At 37.5% G+C, this 22,007-nt stretch overlaps 2 protein-coding genes across 3 annotated transcripts in view; both read left to right on the top strand.

The window, feature by feature from the left end:
- The first annotated feature begins 3,129 nt into the window (after positions 1 to 3,129).
- LOC307042462 (ubiquitin-conjugating enzyme E2 D4-like) lies at positions 3,130 to 6,120 on the top strand. Its single transcript, XM_079686338.1, has 7 exons — positions 3,130 to 3,294; positions 4,099 to 4,162; positions 4,276 to 4,307; positions 4,633 to 4,710; positions 4,840 to 4,945; positions 5,531 to 5,624; positions 5,718 to 6,120. The coding sequence occupies exons 1-7, from the start codon at positions 3,271 to 3,273 to the stop codon at positions 5,761 to 5,763; spliced, it is 444 nt and encodes a 147-aa protein (XP_079542464.1). The 5' UTR covers positions 3,130 to 3,270; the 3' UTR covers positions 5,764 to 6,120.
- A 1,394-nt stretch (positions 6,121 to 7,514) lies between these two features.
- The window catches only part of bicc1a (BicC family RNA binding protein 1a), a 57,283-nt gene continuing 42,790 nt past the window's right edge, over positions 7,515 to 22,007 (top strand). The window contains exon 1 of one of the 2 annotated variants that reach the window (XM_079691079.1): positions 7,515 to 8,013. In XM_079691079.1, the coding sequence (XP_079547205.1) occupies positions 7,821 to 8,013 (193 nt within the window). In that variant the 5' untranslated portion in view covers positions 7,515 to 7,820. Of the gene's footprint in view, positions 8,014 to 8,359; positions 8,381 to 22,007 lie in introns of those variants that run through there. The other variant, XM_079691080.1, reaches the window with a different exon arrangement.

The following is a 22,007-nucleotide window of genomic DNA, read 5'->3' as shown; positions in this document are numbered from 1 at the left end:
ATAGAGCTTTGTGTTTTCACAGTAGACAAGGTATTTTTACTTAGACAACAATATTTCAGTTTTAGCTTAAAATATCAGAACTTAAAATTGAACACAGAAACTGAGCCACTGTTGTTGCGCCTTATTAAGTATATTTAACAATATTGTTGACCCTGGTAGAATGGGGTATTTTACTCCCTTTATTGTATATGTGAGGGTCTATGTATGTATGCTTACTGTGTTTGACAATGTCACAAATAAATAATATATACAAAAATTAAAAAGTATATTTAACAATGAATTGTCTTCATTAAAAGACAGTTCATGTGTTAAAAGACATACAAATCAAAGGTTAGTGCAGAGGAGTTGAACAATTTTAACTTTCACTTGTATTTCACACACATTGTAATGTACCTCCCAGGCAATAATCCAATGTTAAATATTAGCTATGAGTTTCTGTGATTCAATGCTGCAGATATGAATGGATAGATACATAAATAGAAAATCTCTTATTTTGCTGCAATCTGTGGCTTTGAGTATATGCAGCAGTCCAGGCGTGAAAGATGGCAGATGTGCCTCTCGCCCTTATGTCCTGTAATGTATGTATCTGTGTGTCTGTCTGTCTTTCCTTTTGCTCTCTCTCGAGACTCAAGCTCTCTGCAAGATGGAACTAAACATTGGGATGTACAACCACCATGGATGGGCTGATAACAGCTTTCAATGATTAAAGGTAACTTATTCAAACAGCATTGCAATACATCCTTGGGATATATATATGAAAAGTATATCGTATCGTATCGTATATACAAAGTCATCAGATGTTCATATTCCATTCCATCTTTGCATTATTTTTCTTTTTCATTTCCATCTGTTATTATAATCACCTTTTTCTGCATTAGCCATGTTTTGTAAGCAGGTGTGTTGAAACGGGGTCATTTATATCAGGCAAGTTTCCAAACTCATTTAATTCATCCTTAAAGACATGAAACCAAGAGGCGGTTTTCATAATAAATAGACCCATCTCAAATCTTGCACTAGTAGGAAATTATTTAGAAAGTTCCTTTTAGGCAAATTAACAACATCCTTAATGGAAATTGAGTTTTTGACCACTTTAATTCTGGCTTTACACGCTGAAGAGAGTACTGATTAGGTACTAAATCACTTTATTTTTATTCAGAATATAGAAAGCATCAAGGCTATGTTCAAGGAAATGAATGCACCTTTTGATAGACCGGAAGGCATGGGGCCATGTTGTTGACGTATGTTATCCTGAATCACAGCAGATCACGATGACATGCAGATTTTTCCAGAGCTCAGTTCATAGGCCTCTCCTTTAAACCCACTGTATGAAGACCATGGACTACTAGACCAAACCGCAGAGTTGGAAATGTTAGTGTTATAATGGAATAAGATTTGAGCTTCTTTGCAGCAACATCAGGGATATAATTTAATCAGTCCATAAAAGATTTAGTGAAACTTGTTCATGCCTTCATCTCAGCAGGGTAGACTCAAATAACAGACCCTTGTTTGGTTTCCTAACAGATCCCTGCAACCCCCTCCAGGATGCTGCTGCAACAACTTTTCTCACACCCTCACAATGGCCTCCTTACAGAACTGATTTTTCAGTGATGGTTTAGTTTATAAATCCTTTTACAGCTTAGGGCAAAATGGCATCACTGATATGCTTGTATAATATAAACCCACCATGCAGACCCCTTAGATCTTTCAGAAGTCAGCTTGATATGCCTCGAGTCAAAACCATAGACTGTATATATAAAGGTAAAAACCCAACAATATGTTGGATTTAGCCACTATGCTGCAGACCAAAGAAACCAGCTTCCTTATTACCCTCTATGCACCCCAATTTGAACCTCTTTCAAATCTAAATTACATTTTACGTTATTCTCCTTTGATTGATTATATTCTCTATTGCACTTATATTTTCATTATAACATTTGGGGACATTTATTACTGCTCTGAATTAGTACTGTACTTATTACTCATGATGGTTCGAATATCTGTTAAGCTCGAACCGTAAGTGAATCGCTGCAAAGTCTGCAGAAACCTCTAGTATCAGTTTGGAATATTTGACGCCCTGAACACCTTTTTAACGATTAAGACGGGTTGAGCGTAGTCGCCCTGCATTATTTTTGTTTTAATAATGAATTGTTTGTGTACTTTTTTGATTTAAATTCATACTATTTCAAAATATTTGCATTCATTTCAATGTAGTTATTATTTTTATTTATTTATGCTGACGATAATATCAGCCGTTCATCTTCCCCTCTCATTAGTGAAGCTTACATCATAGTCAGGTCTGGCATTTCACATACCGTATGTTCCTTAAAGGTCAGACATCACCAGTGATAACAGTGATGTTAGGGCACCTCATACAGAATGCCACTGTCTCTAATGCTATAAATGCAATGAATATATGGCAATAGACACATCCATGCAGGAACTACAGATGGAAATTAGAAAGAGTTTTTTATATTAATATATGTTTGTACATGGCCCCTGATATAAGAAATGTATTAATAAAAGAAAACAATCTAGCAGGGTTGTACACTATAGACGTGCAGTGAGTAGCCTAGACCCAAGCTTTGTTTTAAATAAAGGGTGTCTTTATTAACTAATGTCACTTTAATAGTCCAAATGTTTTTTCAAATGTCAATAAACTGTAATACAAATATTTTCCTCTGGATTCAGGATTCATAATCAACCTAGTTTTGTGTGGTATTTTAAGATGTTGTTCTTAACTTTACTGGGTTTACTATATATATTTATTTATACATGTATTTACATTTATATATATTCACACATATATATATATATTTATAAATGTAGATATGTATTTATTTAAATGTATATATAAATGCAGATAAATGTATTCATTTATATATATATATATATATATATATATATATATATATATATATATATATATATATATATATGTATATATACATACATTTATATAATACATGTATTTACATTTATATATGTATAAATATATATATGTTTATATATATATATAGAAAAGTAATTCATACATATAAATGTATATATATATATGTTTGAATTACTTTTCTGTGAACGCCTTAACTGAAAACTCAAATTCCCATAATGCACCGGTCCATTCTTGGTCGACGAACAAAAACGCGGAAACAAAAGAAATAATCAGTTTGTCAAAACAAATAACAACGAGTCGGCATAAAGTGAGCGTAGCGGTAGCTGTCAGCTCTTAAACTTAACACCACAGCTTCGTTTAACCGATCTGAAAGACTTCCCATGGCTCTGAAAAGAATACAGAAGGTAAGAATTCGTCCTCTTTTATTTAATTTACAGAAAAGGTTAGGGCGATGCGGAAACGTCGTTATAGCGTTAGCCAGTCATCCGTCTAGCTTGATAGCATCTGTTTGCTAACCTAAGGCGGTAGATTATTGTAACGTAACTACGGGTTTTTGCAAATTTTTAACGATAGATTTAGCTAATTAATTCACACGGCAGTTTTTTTACGACAGAGAATCTGATATTTATTCCATTGGTGATGTATTTAACGCTACACCGAACCCAGTTAGCGATAGCTTACGTTGAGCAGTTATACTAAAATGAGCTAACTTCAAGCTAAGTGGAAGCTAAATCTGGCCTAGCAAACGAACATGGTGAACGCCCTGTACGTTTGTGTTTCTGGCTACATTTTAATATGATTGAATTTCCTCAAGTTTTAGCTACTCGTCCGCTAACATTGGTGTACAGTTAAACATACTATATTCTCGCTTTTAGGCAGCACATTTAACGTTACAATGCGAGCATATATTTCAAACTCATAACATTTTTGTTTATTCCACTCAATTATTATACAAAAAAACATGTGCACTTTACGCAGTTTTCGTAGCCCGTGATGAGAAGAACATCGTATTTTACCTGCCCCTTATTCATAAAAATGAAACCGAAATCAAAAGTCAACCCAACAATCTACCATCAGCAAAACCGGTTAACTGACATCTTCATACTGCCTAATTATTCTTTCTTTATATGTTTTCTTAAACCTAAAGATGTTCATACAGCATACAAAATGTACCCAAAAATGATTACTTACTATTACTATTTGTATAGGAGTTGCAAGACTTGGGAAAGGACCCCCCTGCCTCATGTTCAGCTGGACCTGTAGGGGATGACTGTAAGTGTGAGAATACGTAACATTTTTTAATGTTTAATATACCAAGGTCATTCTTGTTATCGATATTGTAACAATGTTCTCACGGATTATGTTGTCCTCTTTGTTTCTTTTAGTGTTTCACTGGCAGGCTACCATCACAGGACCGGTGAGAGTTTTTCTGGATTAATTTCCTGGATTCTTTTTAAACCAAGTTTCTTCTGGATCTCTAGAGACAATAGTGTTTTATGTTGACTTTACAACCCTTTCTTTTCTGTATGGAGAGCACAGACTGGCACACTCTATCCCAGTGTTAGTCTCTAAAGCCAATGGCATTACTTAGACAATAGGAAGGGGAAATACCATAATGCCATTTATGTTGGCAAAGAAAAATCAAAAAAACTATGTTTTGAATCTCAATACATATAATACAGTATTTTATTGCATACATGACAAGGCATTATTTAACAATCCTTTTCCTCATTATTTTCTAGAATGACAGCCCTTATCATGGAGGAGTGTTCTTCCTTTCTGTCCATTTTCCCACTGACTACCCCTTTAAGCCACCAAAGGTAAGATTGTTTTCTTACAGATTAATTTTAGGTAAAAGACCTCATTTTTCACTGTTTTCTAGAACAAACAATTAGTCAATACAAGATTAAAAGGTTATGTGATCTAATAATGCTTTCTTGTTTTCATAGCTTGCCTTTACAACGAAGATCTACCACCCAAACATCAACAGCAATGGCAGCATCTGCCTTGACATCTTGCGGTCGCAGTGGTCCCCTGCGCTCACAGTATCAAAAGGTAACTACTCTCCATTTCAATTTCACCTGTACGTTAAAGTGTAATACATTTCTACAGCACTGTGAAGAAATCTGTTTTTTTATGTCAGCTTAACTTTGAAATCACAAAGGAATGTATTTTTTTTAATAATATGATTTCACACGCTTATGGGTAAATTAGGAGCTTGAGCTCAAACAGAACATGGAAAGGGAATGCCAAAGACGGTTAGGTGAATTGGAATAAATATAGCCAGGAAGGGAAGCCCTCACCATGCTCTCAACAAAATTGGATTCTTCCAAATGAAGGATTTTCCGTCTATGGACACGCCTAACAGGATTTTCAGGGTTGATTATCCAAGAATAAAACTAAAGCTGTGTGCTTTTGACATTTAGAAAATTGTGAAATTGCAGGCTTTGTACTGTATAATTGGAGAGGGCAAACGGGGGATGTTCAAAAGTTTTAGAACCTAAGCTTTTGGGATTTGGCTTTAAAGTGGCATTAAATGAAAGCTTGTTCATTTGTGTTTAAATTGGAGAACAAGTTAAAAAGTTGTTCAAATGAATTTATACCTATTTGCATAACATTTCTTTTATTTTTTCCTTCCAGTTTTATTATCTATTTGCTCCTTGCTATGTGACCCAAATCCCGATGATCCGTTAGTCCCAGACATTGCGCACATCTACAAATCAGACAGACAAAGGTGAGTACAAATGACCCAAAATGTGGAATGTGGACACACTTGAATCCATCATCTATTTTGGAAATACTCATCCTGGTTTTCATATCTCCTTAGGTACAACAAAGTAGCCAGGGAATGGACCCAGAGGTATGCAATGTGAGGGACCCAAGTTTCAGCAACAAAGATGCATCCCTGAACGGCTAAGAATATGACAGTACTGTTTCAACTGCTCATTCACACTGGTTCTAGTTGAGGTGTTTTATTCGCTTGAAGCACGTTCTCTACTTGGACTTTACTTGACTTTCCTGTTTTTACTGTTTTATTTTCCCCTTAAATTGGCGTCATTATTATTATTATTATTATTGGTTGTGGTGAGATGGCCTGATTTCTTTTAAGAGATATATATTGTACAAGACCATACTGAATTTATTTTTCATTATTTTTCATTAAAGACATTAACCAAGTGAATTGCAAATTGTTTCTTGGCAACATGCATAAAAACCGAAATTATGAACCATTTTGCATTAAGTGTTTCATTCTGTGAACAGTACATTTCTATTACCAGCAAATTAGTTGCCCTTACTTCTACTATCCACATGGCCACTAGATGGTAGCCTTTACTTTTTACAGCTCAAACCTGGGCAGTCAAATATTCTTGTTTGTCTTACTCACTTGCTCTTAAAGCCCATTTAATGAGTAGTTATTCATGTGGATAACTTTTATAATGTTGTGGTTTAGCAATTAAATTCAAATTAGAACAAATGTTCAGTCCATTGAAATGAGACCATTCATTATATTCACCTTTACTGGTTTTACACGCAGTAATTAAGCAGCTCATGTATTCTTGATGTGTCTACATTACAATGCAAATATGCTGATATTAATTTAATGACTGGCATGAACACATTTAATCTACATTGCTATGTTGATGTGACCTCACAAAACTACTGAGGGCATGTATTGTCCTGATAGTATAAGGTTGGCCCTCAAATGTTTAACTCTGATAACCTGCAAGAGGTTATCAAAGTTAAACCCTTGGAGATTTGACTTTTTCATACATTTTAAATAATAGATGACTCTTAACCATTTTGGGTTTAGATTAAGATATCAAATGCCAAATATATCCTACAATTAGAGAAACATGGAGAATGATTTTCACAAGACTAAAATCAAGTTGATGAAGTGTACCTTCAGAAAACCGGGTCCTGTAGCAACAAGGTGATTTTGCTTTAAAATTAAAGCACCAGTTTTCAAACTAAGGTTAATATCAGGCCATATATTGAAACTGTCAATCATTTCCTGAACACAGCCTGAGTATAATCCTGGAATTGTACAGGAACTTGGACATCTTTTATTGCATACATCACTGGCCTCTAGGTTTTGTATAACTTTATATGGCATTAGCACATAAACAATATCTTTGGATTGTATCCCAAATGCTGCTATGATGCTGTTTCACATAATGTATGATTGCTCCACATTTGTTTTTGTTTCTCTTTCCTGTATTGCTTCCCTTCACCCACTCAGGATGTGTAGTGTTTCCTCTAAAACCAATAAACTGGTTGCATGGGGTGTTATTACAAAGTGCTGGCTAAGTGGGGGGGGAAAGGCATAGAAATATTAATTTATACTCGGGCCATGCCTCTCTTTATGCTACATGGTTTATTTTCATATCTTGTGGTGTAAAATTAACTTGTAATATAATCACCATAGCTCATAATAACTGTGCTTTTGTTTGCTACAATTGGCTATAATAGCTGAACAGTTTCCCATAAATGAGATATAAAAGTTGTCTCCTAGACAGAAAAAAACAGTGACATTTGGAGACTAACCAGGAGAGGGAAGATGTTTTAAAAAAATATATTTTCTGGGAGGAGCCCCACTTTTCTTGCAGGGTGACACGTGAAACTTTCTCGAAGAGTTGGTTTCTATGTTTGCAGTGTGCATTAGGAAACTCTGTTAACTCCACACACGACCTATATCGAGAGGAAGAGTGTGCTGCTGCCTATTTTTTAGGAAAGTCTGCCTGTAATGGGGGAAGACGAAGGGGCTTAAAGAAAGTGCATAGGAAGGTCTCAATCGCGCTGCAATGAGCCCGCACAACACCGCGAAGTGACGGAATAAAAAAAGTGTACAGAAGTTTACCCGCTTTGCTTCAACTCGACTTAACTTTGTTTTAAAACGCAGTGGCCACTGGAGAAGTTGCTGAGCAGCGCAATGGCTGCCCAGTGCGACACTTTAAGCGGATACTTGCAGCAGTCGGACCAGGGCTCCAACAGCGAGCGCAGCGCCGACTCTCCCCTCCCGGGATCAGAGGAGGACATGAGCGGGCTCCATCCGCTGCCAGACCCGGAGTGGACCGAGGAGAGGTTCCGGGTGGACCGCAAGAAGTTGGAAGCCATGTTACTAGGTATAATAAACTTAGTAACTAAATAGAAACATATCTGTAGACTATACTGAAGTATTTTTCTTGAGTATTGCGTTTAATCTTTTTTTGCAACCCTCTGACGGCTCTTTGTTTATGTTATACTCGTAAAATGAAATGTACTATCCATAATTAGTACTTTTTGTGACCTAAACATAGCAGGGTTCCATTTTAGCATTTTCAGAAAAGTTGACCATGTAATGGTCGGGCGGCTGTGGCTCAGTGGATAGAGTGCTGGACTTCGAATCAGGGTACCAAGTTCGAGTCCCACTTCAGTCAGCAAGTCGTTGTGTCCCTGGGCAAGACACTTCACCCCAAATTGCTCCTGTGGGGATTGTCCACAGTACTGGATGTATGTAAGTCGCTTTGGATAATAGCGTATAACAAATTACATTTAATGGGTTTGACAAACCAATTAGCTCTTGGCTTTTCAATTAGTGATAACTTGTCAAAAGTAAGTTGTTTGTTTGTTTGTACTTAAGTTGCTTAATTTACAGTCATATTTGCGTACATTATTTTGAAAATAAAAGTTTTATGGAAGGTTAAAAGGGGCAAAGACAATAACCATAACTTCTCTGCTAATGGAAGTAGTAGCATGCCCCGACCACATGCTGTCGCTGCACAAACTGCATGGTGTGCATTTGTTTATAGAAACTGACCTAAACATGCAGTCTGCTTACTTTTCAGTAAACTTGGAAAGAGTCTGTAAACAAATATTTAACAAGGGACATTTTTAGGGTAGCCATTGATTCCGTCCGCGTCTAAACTAATCTCAGATTGCTTAAAAAAGGAAAATCTAATTGTTAAACATCATTGTTTTACTGTATTTTTTGTTTTTGTGATGCATTTGATTCCCAAAGACATTTATTCAAATGTGTACAAAAACTGATGACAGGCTCATTAAGACAGGTCAGTCTCTGTTGAGAGGCCCCTATACTCACAGATTGAGGTCATTTATCACATATTTCAACAGAAAAACGTGGAACATAAGAGCCTTTGGGTAAATGGGCTAGATTATTTGTCATTTCCACGAATGCAGAGAAGCAGCCAAAACATTCTTAGGAGGAACATCAGCCCTAATCATTCAGTAATTATAACAAGCCTGATTAATCGTGCTGATGAGTAAAGCTTTGAATTTCATTGGCGTAGTTTGTGGAAAAGCTGTTTTTTTGTTAGGTTAAAGTTGTGATTTAAATGAGTGACTATCATTTGGAGTAATCCTCAGCGAGCGTCAAGTCTTGAAGTTTATCCTTTATCCTATACACACAGAGACACACGTAGTTCCCCTTGAGAATGTCCTGGTTGCTGCTCCGCTGCTCTGTGCATTCCTCAAAGCTCCATGTCATCCCTAACTCTTCCAGGAAAACAACTTAACCAGAGGCCGGCCCTAAATCTTAGTGTCCCGGACAAACCGTGCGCTATGTCCTATAAGAGTCTATGTGCATCTGTATGTATAATCTATCCATTCTACCTGGTCTTTAATATTCTGTTAGTTTTGTATCGTATTGCTGCAAACATCTTGTTTTACAATTTTTGCATCATGACGTCATGGGTGACATTGCTCATGTTGACATTGCAGCTAGGTTTGTGGCTGCTGTCTCCTGGCCTTCTGGTCAGTCATTGGTTCAGGTCTAAATACCATGCTATCTCAACTGTGAAACGGCTTTGACCTTTGGCATCTGGCTGTCAGGAAGAATCCAGGATGTCTGGTCGCATTGTATGTAGCTACACAGTCACATATGTTGAGTTTTGCACATGATCCTCCGATGAGTTCCATAAACTACAGACATATTGTAGATTTGTTTCACTCACTAGATCAGGTACTGTACTAAAGGTGTAAATTAAAATCTGATGAATATCTCTTTTATACAGTTCCACTTGGGTCAGAGCTCTGTAACATCTGGCTCTGTTTTGATTGGATGATCTTGTGACTTTGACGGGTTACATCATGTTCTGAAGGCCACAATCTGGATTCTCGTGAAATAATTTAATAGGTACTCCAGTGTATTTTTGCTCAGTGTTTTATTGTCTGTGACTGTATCCCTGGCTTCTCTTTTCTGGAAAATTAAGAGCGCTTCACCCTCGGCAAAGAGCCACGGTTCAACTCATGTTGCGATCACTTCCCAAGCTTCAAAAGCTTAGCACCTTGACTCTTTACCGAGTTATGTTTGTGCGCTAGTATGTAAAGAAACGAGACCAGATTCAAATTAGCCTGCATCTAGTTATTAATTATTTCACATTCAATCTGCCAGTTGTTTGTTTGATTTATCAATTGAATAATTGACCACAAAGCTCATCAAGAATTCCCAAAACCAGAGTTGACGTCTCTAAATGTCTTGTTTTGTCTGACGAGCAGTCAAGAGCGCAAAAGATATTCAGTTCATAAATAAAATATTGGATAAACCAATGGAGATTTCGCATCTTTGCTGAGTATATGGCTTATAATTATTGACACTATTAAGTAGTTTATCATCATGTATAGTCTTTAATTAATATCCTGTTGATTGTCTTGTCATTTATGGAATGATTGTTGCAGCTGAAATAAAAAACAGTTGCTACAGCATTTATATTTTTGTTATTAAACACAATCTTGATGCATGGATTACATTTGATTGATGCAGTTCGATTTAATTTACTTCCAGTATATGATAATCCAGTTTATTGATCAAGTCCCTTAATGTGGTGTCCACTGTACCGAACTCCTGATTGGCTGATCAATGCATTAAATCAATTACCTTTGCTGTCTCAGTGTTGACATTGTTTAGATAAGAAGATGGCTAATTTCTATGATTAGGGTTTATTTTGTGACGCAAATAAATGGACAAATAAACCTGAAACGTGTTATTGCCAGATTATAGCTTTGCTCATGCACCTCTTGGCCGAGAGTTAGGCTAATTTTAAGTTTTACAATACATAACAAAGGCAACCTTTTAGTGAAGGGCAATCAAATTGCTCCACTGATGACGGACGCTCCCTGATTTTATGTGGTCTTTCATCTCATAGAAGATCTGTGATGTTGCTGTGAAATCTCTTTAATCCCATTTTATTTATGTCACCCTCAGCATTTTCATTATTTGGTTTATTTTGATATGGCCTGGGATATCTGATTCCCTCTAAGTGCCATAATGGCAATTATATTGGCTTTTAGTCTAATGATAAAGCTGGCTGTACTCAGAAAAGGGTCAGTGTGTTACATCACAGCGATAAAGAGCCGTATAGTCAGGGTACATTTTGGAGAATAAAAAACCCAGAAGCACTCTGTCTGTACGCATTCAAATATTTTAGCAACTCAACAGCATCTCTCCAAACTGAAGTAAAATCCCAGTGTACATACTAAAACTACTCTTTTAGTTTGGATCTGCCATGTTTCATGCCCCTGTTCTGGCTCTATTTTCATCAGGACAAAATGGTAATAGTTAACTTAGCAATTACAAATGTACGGTCTCTCTCATTGGCAGGGACGCAGGTTCCTGGGCTTAAATCAGCAAATAGAGTGTAAACTGACAACAAAATCTCACCCTGACAGCCATCTGAGTTTAACTGTTGTACTGTTGGCACCCGAGGATACAACTCTCACATTAATGGCTTGGATACCTCGACACAGGCATGAAAGCTTGAGCGATCGCTTTATGTGTTCTGGGAACCCTGTAAGAGAACTTTTGTGCCTTTCTTTCGCTTTCATTATGGAGATAATAGATCAGGAGCAAGTGTGGGAAAGAGGTAACATTTTCTACAACTACAGTGATAGTGTCTAAATGTGCATTGAGGTGTTTGTTTTAAGCATACAGGCCAAGTGTTTTCAACTGTAGGTCAGTTTGCTGAACCTGGCTGTGGGTTTCCTTGCAAAGACTAGCAATGATGAGTTGTGTGGTGTTTGTGAGGGTGTTTGGGCCTGCTGCAGGGCCAGTGTGTACACACATCGTAACAACATGTTTGCTGAGTAACTGCAACAGCAACCTACAATTAGGTTAAGTGAATCATTTTCTTCATTGAACTCATTTGTTTTCCCGCTCCTTAACCACAGACTATTATTAGGTAGCTGTGTCTCAGACTGGGAAATATTGTTACATAAGGTATTGAAAAAGTACAAGGTGTTCACAGGTATTCTCAGTTAGAAGTGATAATGTTGTGAGTGATGGAATATTATATCAAATGGGCCGCTTCTTCACCTCATGTAGTATGTGTAGGGGAATATGATCCTAGTTGTTTAGGATACACTTCACACACAACTTTATTTGCTAGAAACACAAATTACAAATGCATTTATCTGGAGGCCAGTGAAACTCTTCCTCCGGGAAGTAAAAATTGCCCTCTGGTAAAAAAGTAATTATAACTATTTTCCTCCTTTTTATTATTTAGAGGATTATTTTTCTGGCTACCATACCCACATAATGAGGGGAGTACGTGTGAGGGCCTCATCCTCCTCTTCCTCCCGGGTGCTGAGTAAGACTCACAGACAGGAAGTGAGTCTTGTGGGGAATGTGCTGCAGGCTTTCTCTTCTCTCTTTCGTTCTCCCCCTCTATTGCTCCCTCTCGAGCATTCAAACACTGCTCTGTTGTTCCAGCTTCCATCAGATCGTCTCTGGAGCTGTTGGACTTTCCCTGATCTTTATCCTGCCACTACAACACAATCCTCACCCCTTAACCTTAACAAACCCAGCCACAATCTGTATTGAATACACTGAGTTCTGTATCTCAACCAAATGCTTTTATATGAATCCAAAGGGAAATGAAAGATGGAGAAGAAGGGAACTTTGAGAGAAACCTTACACAAATCACCTTTTGGAAAAATGCTGTGAAAAGTGGAAAACAATAGACGGTGCCAGCACTTGAGAGGAAAATCCTGTCTGATGTGTAAATGGTACATTCCCTCAGATGAGGATGACATCTGTCATTTTGAGAAATTGTAATGTTTAAACCAGATCCTGATTTCTGGATTCTTTACAAAATGTATGTGTAGGTTGTTAATGTGCCAAAGCAGCAAATGTTCTTATTTCGTAGTTGTCGACCACAAGAAGAGGAGCAAGTACTTCCCATTCCTTTTTTCCAGTCACGTTAAATGGCTGAGTGGGACGGGTCCTGCATGGCGTACATTAAAAGGAATGCAAAACATATAAAGGAAAAATAAGCGTTGGATTGTAGAGGTATATCATTTTCTACTTCAGCAATACTAACGTTAGCTTGCTACCCTTGCTAGGGCCAGAAGTTCATGTTTAAATGTGTGTGTCATATTATTTAGAAAACTCTTTCCCTTTTTGTTTCTCACATTTTGAGAATGACTGCTGTAGCGGTCCAATGGAAACCATTGTTCTGCAAACGGTCAACTTGAACTTGAACAACTTGAAACTTGAACAACTCAAAACGTCACTTCTATGCCGGTGAATATATTACATGAATAAAAGATTGAATCTGCTTAAGGTTATGCAGAATTATATTCACCTGCACACTGCCGGCAATACAAATCTTTATGGATAGCAGGCGTATACCAGAACATTCAAAGAGTAAATGGTTGGTTGGTTGAACTTCATGTATTTGGCCAGCCACTGGGCTTTGCTCAGTACCCTCTGGCCACTTTCCCCCTCTCTCCCCTTTCCTCTTTCTTTCTTCAGACTTTACTGAAACATGCTGATACAATTATACAATTCTATCGGATTTTGCTTACACGTTGAATTCCTTCATCCTGGGCATGATGAAGCTTTCAGGAGCTGTAATATAATTGAGCTTCAGTCGGCGGAAAAACCTGTAATTCATTACTCAAGAAAATAAAACCAGGAGTCCTATTTCAGCCGTCCGAATGGAGCGGGAGTGCTGTGACCCATTTCTCTGCTCCTGTAACTGTGAAAGGGCTGAAATGAATACCTGTTTTTCTACGTCCCTCAAAGCTCTTTTTCTACAACCCTTTTCAAAGTGCAGATTTACATTCTGTCTGGTTTGCGGTTGCTATTTTAGAACCTTTTCTTGGGGAGGGCACCCTTGACTTATCCCGCACGCGTGCGCACTCACACACTCAATAAATGTAGAAAGACACACACATACATTACACACACACACTCACACACACACACCACCCAGCCCTTGACCACTCCCCCCAAGAGCTTTCAATGTTTATCTTTGGAGAACCTCGGGTTTTGGTTTGTTGTTCTCTCTCCTCATTCAACATCCAGTACAATCTGCCTTCTCTCCACTTGCCTTTATTGTAGAAAAAGCATTTTTATAAGAGTACCTTCTTGATCGAGCACCGGCTGTTGCCAGAATATTCTTTACTTGAACAAAAGAGAAAGGATGAAAAAAAGGAGTTTGTCCAAGGGCAGGGGTTCATAAAACACTATAACTGCATTATGTTCATTTCCCTGAAACTGTTCTGTTATGGATGATTCTATTGGACATATCAGGGGGAGATTACTCAGACGTAGTATTAAAAATGCGGTAATCAAGGAAAGAATTCCCAACACTAAAATCCTCCATAGATTCCTAATGTCTCTTCAAAGGAGATAAGTATGACTCCATGATTGAAATGAATGTGAAATGTCAATGATTTCCCAATAGCACAATGTAATGTTTACATTGCAACTCTCCCCTGTTAAGTGAGAGTGACTCCCTACGCTCCATGGGGGATCTTACACAGTAGATACCAGGCACCAGGAATGCACAGCGTTGTGTAATCACTTTCAGCGTTCTCACAAGGGAGATAAAGGAGGAGATGATAACCCAAACATATTACTAACAACAGCTTGATGTATTATTTCCTGGACTGAAAGATCCTGCTGTAAATATGCTCCTCTGTAAATAAAATGTGCTGTTGTTGTGAAGACATAATGAACTGTGTACGTCATAATGTAAAAACCATTAAGGATGTACAACTTAATAACTATTTCTAATCACGTTAGACCTTCTCATTCATGTAACCTGGGGTTGGTGAGTCTGGTTTCTCTAGCAGGCTGTCATCATCTGCCAGAAAGTAACATTTGGCACTAAGTGCATTTATTTGATGAAACAGTTGCTTGGCAACCCTTAAGGAGTTGAGAGAGGATAGAGAAGCTGTTTCGAGTACAGAGGGAGATCTCTGCGCAAAATGGAAATGTCGTTCTCTTCGGTTACCAAAACTAGAGATGTGAAGTGGTTTAAAAGCATTAAGTTTCAACGTGTGATTTAATACCTGGCGGGAAGCAACCTTTTTTTTTCAGATGCCTGCTAACCAGCTTTGTGAATTATTTTGTCAAAAACTGAACTGTAGGAACTGTAGACAGCCCTCAGTATCTCAGCTGACATTACCTATTTAATCATTCAAGACATTCATTTAATGGTGAAAAATCATTTGTTGATATTACTTGTTTAAAAAAAACATGAAATTGTTTTTTAAGAAATTATATTTATTGTTAATCTTTTATACACTGGGCATCAAAATATAATTTTTCAAGAAACCAGCTATGGTCCAAAGATAAAATATGTTTTACTGAGCCGCAGACCTATTTATTTCTCCCAGACTGCTTTACAAGTGTCCATAGTGAGTATGAAGTAAATCCTAAGAAGCAACTATTAGCTTAACAAGTGATCTCACAGGACAGATAAATGGCATACCAGTGTAATCTCAAACAATTTGTAGAAGAAGTTCTACTTGTCTGTCACAGAAATATTAAAAGCCTCCCATTTCTCCTTTAACATAGATAAAGAAGTGTTGAAAGTCCAAGAAGCTTCTCTGGCAGTGTTCACATGAGAGATCACGTTAAGAAAACAGCCGGTTCAGCTGTAACTGTAAACCTCACCAATCCTGACTTGTTGATTAGATCCCACTGTAGTCTTGGAGAAGCAGTTAAAGATGTTCTCAGGCATTGAAGGCTTTTGTTTAGGGGCCAACTTGTTTAGGTGCCAACTTGCGTAAAGTATGCCAAAGCAGTTCTCAGGGACACTTAAGTGTTGGCTTTTGTCTATTTTTATTTAGACGTGAGCCCTATTGCTCCCAACTGCGTGTCAGCTGCAAGGTGAAACATCCCGTCTTTGAAGTGAGGCGTTTAGGCTTGATTGATACAACAGTCCCCCCACGTCACTGCATGACAACCTGACTGAATGCTAATGAATGCACTGTTTCCTTTAAAGGGTAAATGCTTACCTTTCAAACCACCTTTTTCCTTTAAATGGCCGTGTGTCAATGTGTGTGTGAGCGCTATCGAAGTGGATAATATTAATATGAATACTGTGAGACATTATAAATTCATCAATCCTGAGCGACTTTGCTCGACTATTTTTACAGAAATAACAGTATTTCTGGTTCTATCAGACTTGTTGCAGTGAATTATCTTGTATGTATTGTATGTTTAGCCCTTGATAAGCAATTATAATTCACTCAGAACTTCCATGAAATATGCTATATCAATATCGCAATGTAAAAATACACACATTCAAGTTTCATCCAATTGACCAAGAGTGAATGAGTAATATTATTAATTGATACTGATTAAGCTGTTGATAATAAGTCAGTAGGTCTTTATTTATTTTACATTAAACAGTAATGACATTATGAAGGTTAAGTTTTGACTGCAACATCTGTTGTTAATCACTAATTGTTGTTGATTGCATATCGTTTATAGTATTCAGACATTTTGTCTAAAGATCTGGATTTAGGATAAAAAAAAGTCCTGTGTTAATCACGCCTGAAAACACCCTTTCTGCTAATAAAAATAGAAAAGTGAACATTAATGAGCACGGGTGCACTGCTTACCCAATGAGTTTCCTGCATTGCGTGCGTGTTCGTGTTTTGCTACGTCTCGGAGGCCCTCTTCCTAATATCATGTTGAAACAGCTGAGCGCTGCTGCGTGCAGGGAGGGAAGGGCATTGGAGAGCTAGTGTGAAAACATCATGTTCTCCGTCTCTATATGGTAAATGTAGTTCTTCCATGTTATGGTAAATGTAGTTCTTCCACACCAGCCGCTGTGATCACCGCCAAGAGGCTCTTAAGTCTTACAGCCATCTCACTTTAGTAAAGGCATGTGAGCATGAGGTGGACCGAGACGTCAAACCTTTCATGGATTAGAGTTGTCATATGTTATGAAATGATATCCTAGGGAAAAAGGAGTTGTATAACTTTTCTAATTGAAATGCCTGCGTGTACCTTTCTCTGAATGTCCTTAGTTTCACCTTAAGTCCTCTTGTGGTTATTGCCAGTGCAGAGCATTGTGTCTAAGCAGCTCTGTAAATGTAGAGATTTAGCCGGTGCCTTTGTGGGGGCTCTTTTAGCTTTTGGTACTCTAAAAAAGCTCCTGTCGTCATAGAAATCCTTTGACGTGCTTGATAATTATCGCAGAGCACAAATGTTGGGTTAACTAGGTGTATAAACTCCCCTTTATTATATGACGGTTATTGAATGAGTCACTGATAGAGCTTGTTGAAGATAAATGGATATTGGCTTACATCTGAGCTATGAGGTATTTGCCCTATTGTTATTGGAAAGTCTTCGTGGATTTGTCCACCGTTCCATTAAACCTGGATAATGTACTGAAGCTAATAGTGAAAATATTCATTTCAAGATGTCTCATTTGTTTTTTTACAATCTGTCTGTATTGTTTGCTTTAATGTTGCATGTGTGGATTAAAGCCATGACCGTAGGAAACAACGCTGTTTACATTCCTGCAGTGTCAAAACAGCGGAATCTCCCTAAAAGTAAATCTGTCCACAAAATAATGGACACCAGACCCTGCTCCATCTGCCATCATCGAGTCCTTTATGCTTTTACACCTACAACTTCTTAATTTAATCCTCACAGTGGCAGTAATTAGATACATTAAATAATTACATGGAAAGAATTAGAGGGTGTGAATCAGATTAACCGTAACCATCATGCTTTGTCGAAATTATTAGACAATTGAAATGACTGCCTCAAATTAGTGCCACATTATTTGCTCCATATCTTTGAAAGAAAAGCAGAGAGAGAATTGATTTCTGACATGTGATGTGTGCTCAGGGGTCTTGTGTCGTTTTTCAGCTGTGATGTCTTTACAGTCTGCTGTGCTGGAAGGGTGGAGTGCTGCATTGTCCTCGTATAACCTGGGCCATTCTAGCACTTCAGAAACAAATGAAACAAAGCATTTTTGATAAAAATCCAAGCTACTAAAGGCTGAAAAATATATGTTATAGTAGGGATATTTTTCTCAACACTAAGTCTTAAGGGAGGCTATCATTGAAATGTGGTTTCTCGGTTGACAGACAAAATAATAGGCTGTTTGGTTATCTAAGTAATGAGGCAAGAGCTATGCAATTTTGTGGTAAAATGTCTGTCAATTATTTGAGAAAATGAGCGAAACGAATTTAAAGAGTCTTAGAAGAATACAATGTGAATTTGAGAGCCACCATTTTTTTTGATGTTGTGGTTTCAGCATTGAAAAGGGTTGCAAGTCAGCAGCTGACATTCAAATGGGATATGTTGATCTTGAATGCAACAAAAAATCTGTCAGCATGGATCACACAATATTGGCAATGTCAGTGAACTCAAACATGCAAAACCATCATGGCAGTTTTTAAATGATATCAGATTTAACTGCAGTCATATATTCATGTACAAGTAACATGACACGTAACATGTAATGTAATGTAAACAGTTTTCTGGTTGGCAGGAGAATTGCTTTTTCTCTGTGATTCACAAAACCTGAAGTCTACATTACCCAGAATGCAGTTCAATCCCCAACAGTTCAGTCATAGATTTGTTTGTGTTGTGTGAGTTGTGGTCCTGAGCTGATGGCCTCAAGCAGAGACGAGGAGCAGGCTTCAGAGGAAGAGCTCAATAACCCAGATCTGTTTCATTTTCAAATTTTTCATTTCAATGTTTTTAAACTTTCATGTTAATCAAAGAATAGTCAAGAGTTTTGTTTTCTGTAACTCCTCTTACCTGTGTAGTTGGATGATCACATTTATTCTGCCACCATTTTTATGGTACTTTCAAAATATGATCACTTACCTGTTCTTAATCCCAACCAACAAAGCTCTCATTTGTTTAGTTTTCAAGCAGGGAAACATTAGATGTGTTGAACCAGGCTTGTGCTTGTGGTAATGAAGGAGACCTGTCTGCCCTCGAGATAGCTACAGTACAAGAGCTTCAAGTAGCTCTTGCCTCATAGCAAATTCAAATCTTAAATCAAAAATGTCGTCATTAATTTTAAGAAAGCTAAACTCCTCTGTACCTTTTGTAACCTGTGGTACAGTGCACATTTAGAACAATTGGTTCTTACGATGGGACTGTCAGTTCCCATATCGTTGAATATCCCAGATCTCAGAGCAGACACCCTGCTTTCTCTGCTCTCCCAAAGCCGGCTTACACACCACACATGTGCCAACAGGATGTTTTGCTCTCAGCACATGCTTCATGTTTTCACTCATGTTCCATATCGGATTCTTTTCGGCTTACTGAGCTCACATGCCAAACATTTTTTTGCAGTTGTGTGTGTGACTCTTTGGTTTACAACACATGGTATTACTCAATCGTGTCCTGAATCATGCAATTAAGCCTAATTTAACCTTATTATTTAACCTTAGCGTTATGACTTCTAATCTAATAGTACTTACATAGTAAAACAGCAAACACGTGTTATAGTCTGTGTGTTGTTTTAATAATCAGTTGGCTTCATAGTCTGATTGGAGGAGAAGATTAGATATTTGCTCGTGTTTATGACTGCATCTCCCAGTGGAGGCAAATTAAAAGGAGAAGTCCTCATGTACAGTAGTGCATGTATGCATGTTTAATGAGAAGAAGCGATTGCATGTCTACAATGTAGTGTATGTGGATAGATCCTGTCAAAGTATAATGGCATTAGGAACGCTTTGAATGCAGATGAAATAGACATTTGAATTCCCTCTGGCAGTGTTTTTGAACTACCGTAGTATTAAAATATAGTTATCGTGCCAATGCTACCTGCACCTGCCTGCCCTGTTGATGGTGTGTGATGTTCAGTTAGTGGCACTAATTGTTGTTCTGTGTTTGCTGAGCGTTATAGATGCAGGTTTGCTCAGTCACATCGTTCCCTCTGCCTGACTGCATCCTCAAAACGGGAGGCAAACAAACAGCAGAAGTTTTTTTTCTTAATCCTTTTCAGTAACTGTTTTCTCTGTGAATAATAACAGACCTCTGTTACATATCCAGTATTCAAATTAACGACAGTTCAAGTGGAGCGTATAATTCAATATACTGTAGAAAAAACAAAGTTTTAAATCATTACTTAGGAGGGCATTATGACCTGTTTGTTAGTGGCTTTTAACCTAGCACACCAGGTTTTATATGTCTTTTTAATTGGCGAATGAAAGAGGATTTACTTTAGGGATTTGCTTTGATACTTGATAAAAGAATAACACGGACGGAAAGGCCCAGTGAAATACTTACAGTCTGTTGGCTGTTGTTACATTTTCTTTGTTTGTCTTAATTCTCGCAGGAAACGCCAACTCTTTTATAAACTTGGATAACTTCAGGCCACCTAAGAACAGAGACGTTCAGTCAGAGCTGGTCTTAGTCATCCTACGTCAAAGCAGAAAGTCATAAAGTCCTAAATATTGGATGTAAACACTTACTACTACTTAGGATCATTAGATTAACAGAATATATTAGATTGTCCGCCCACATTGATTTACTATGAGCTAGTGCTGTCACTAAGAATAACTCCTAACTGTCGGTTACTTTTCAACCCTTTTTTATCCTTTAATTAAGTGTCTGTCTATTTCCCACAGCTTCATACTCTTAATATTTCAAATGAAATATGTTGATGGTTATCATATGAGAAAAATTTACTAACACAAACAATAAATTATCGTTGTAGTTTCATTTTATCTTTAACAACAAACAAAGAATCTTTTCACCTCTAGCCCTAACAATCTTTTTTTTTTTAATGTGTGATAAACTCAGTCCACATCAGTGTTTACGGCTCGCTGCATTCCTTTTCCATTTACTCCACCATCTCTGCACAGCATCTGGCCGTGAGCCGAGTGAATCACTGTGTGCATCGGCCACTCTGTAAAATGACTGTAATTGAAACAAAAATCGGAGGCCCTTGAAGCAGCTAAACAGGAATACAACATTGCTTTAGCAACTTTGTTATTTTCCCTTCTGTGACATTTTCCATCTGTTATTGTAACTCTTCCATGGAGTCCCAACAGTTGGCATTTTCTTTGGTCAAATGTGTTTCCAAAGCAAGCAATGCGTTTAAAAAAGATTGGTATAATTTGATGTGTCGTAGCTCAATGGGTTGGCAATATGTATCTTTACTTTGTGGGTAATGTTTTGAATGAGATATTGTCTTATTTAAAATGTAGGCTATGCTGGTAATTTATATAAAGTGCTAGTTGTTGGTGGGCGTATTCCTTACGTCTTTATAAATAGACACTGAAATGCTGTTAAAGGGTTTTTTCACCCTACATATCAGTTTCTAATATAGATTATTCATACATTTCCCTTCTGTTGATATTATTCTGTTGTTGAGCGATGAGCCAAAGAGTAGCCAGCATCTGTTGTCAGTGTGAAATTGACTTACCCTTTGAGCCGCGGCAGAACTGTATCTTTGTCTTCATTAACTGTGGCCTGCGCTTGTTTACTGGACCGTGTGCATAAGTACAAGCATGTGTTAAACGCTCCTGATGTATCGCCATAGGCCGTAATGTCGGGTCTGGTGGAAAATGAAACCGTGTTCAGTGAGGGTTTTCATTCTCTGTGTTGAGGCTGTTGAAATGTGAAATTGATAGGTAAAGTCATTCTGTAACAATGCCTCCACATCAAGGATTCACATCATAGAGTAGTGTGCACTGCGGTCATTATATTATTTGTAAGGAAAACAGATTGTAGGTATAAAGATTAGGTGAACTATGTATACAGTATATACATTTATCTACAGCTGAAATATGTGCTTTCTGTCTCTGTTCCAAAAGAAATCCCCTTTTCCCTGCCTAGCTAATGTTTGCCTATATATGTTCACCGTGCAAAAATATATACTTTTTAGTTTTATAATTCCCC

Source organism: Notothenia rossii, assembly GCF_949606895.1.
Source record: "Notothenia rossii genome assembly, chromosome: 6".
Lineage (NCBI taxonomy): Eukaryota > Metazoa > Chordata > Actinopteri > Perciformes > Nototheniidae > Notothenia > Notothenia rossii.
The sequence above is the reverse complement of the archived record's forward strand: the minus strand, read 5'-3'. Positions and strand labels throughout refer to the sequence as shown.

Bases quoted from the DNA above. Each gene is read 5' to 3' on its own strand.
- LOC307042462 (XM_079686338.1), top strand. From the start codon at position 3,271: ATGGCTCTGAAAAGAATACAGAAG. The intron at 3,295-4,098 runs GTAAGAATTCGT...CTATTTGTATAG, and splicing joins CTCTGAAAAGAATACAGAAG to GAGTTGCAAGACTTGGGAAA. The intron at 5,625-5,717 runs GTGAGTACAAAT...ATATCTCCTTAG, and splicing joins TACAAATCAGACAGACAAAG to GTACAACAAAGTAGCCAGGG.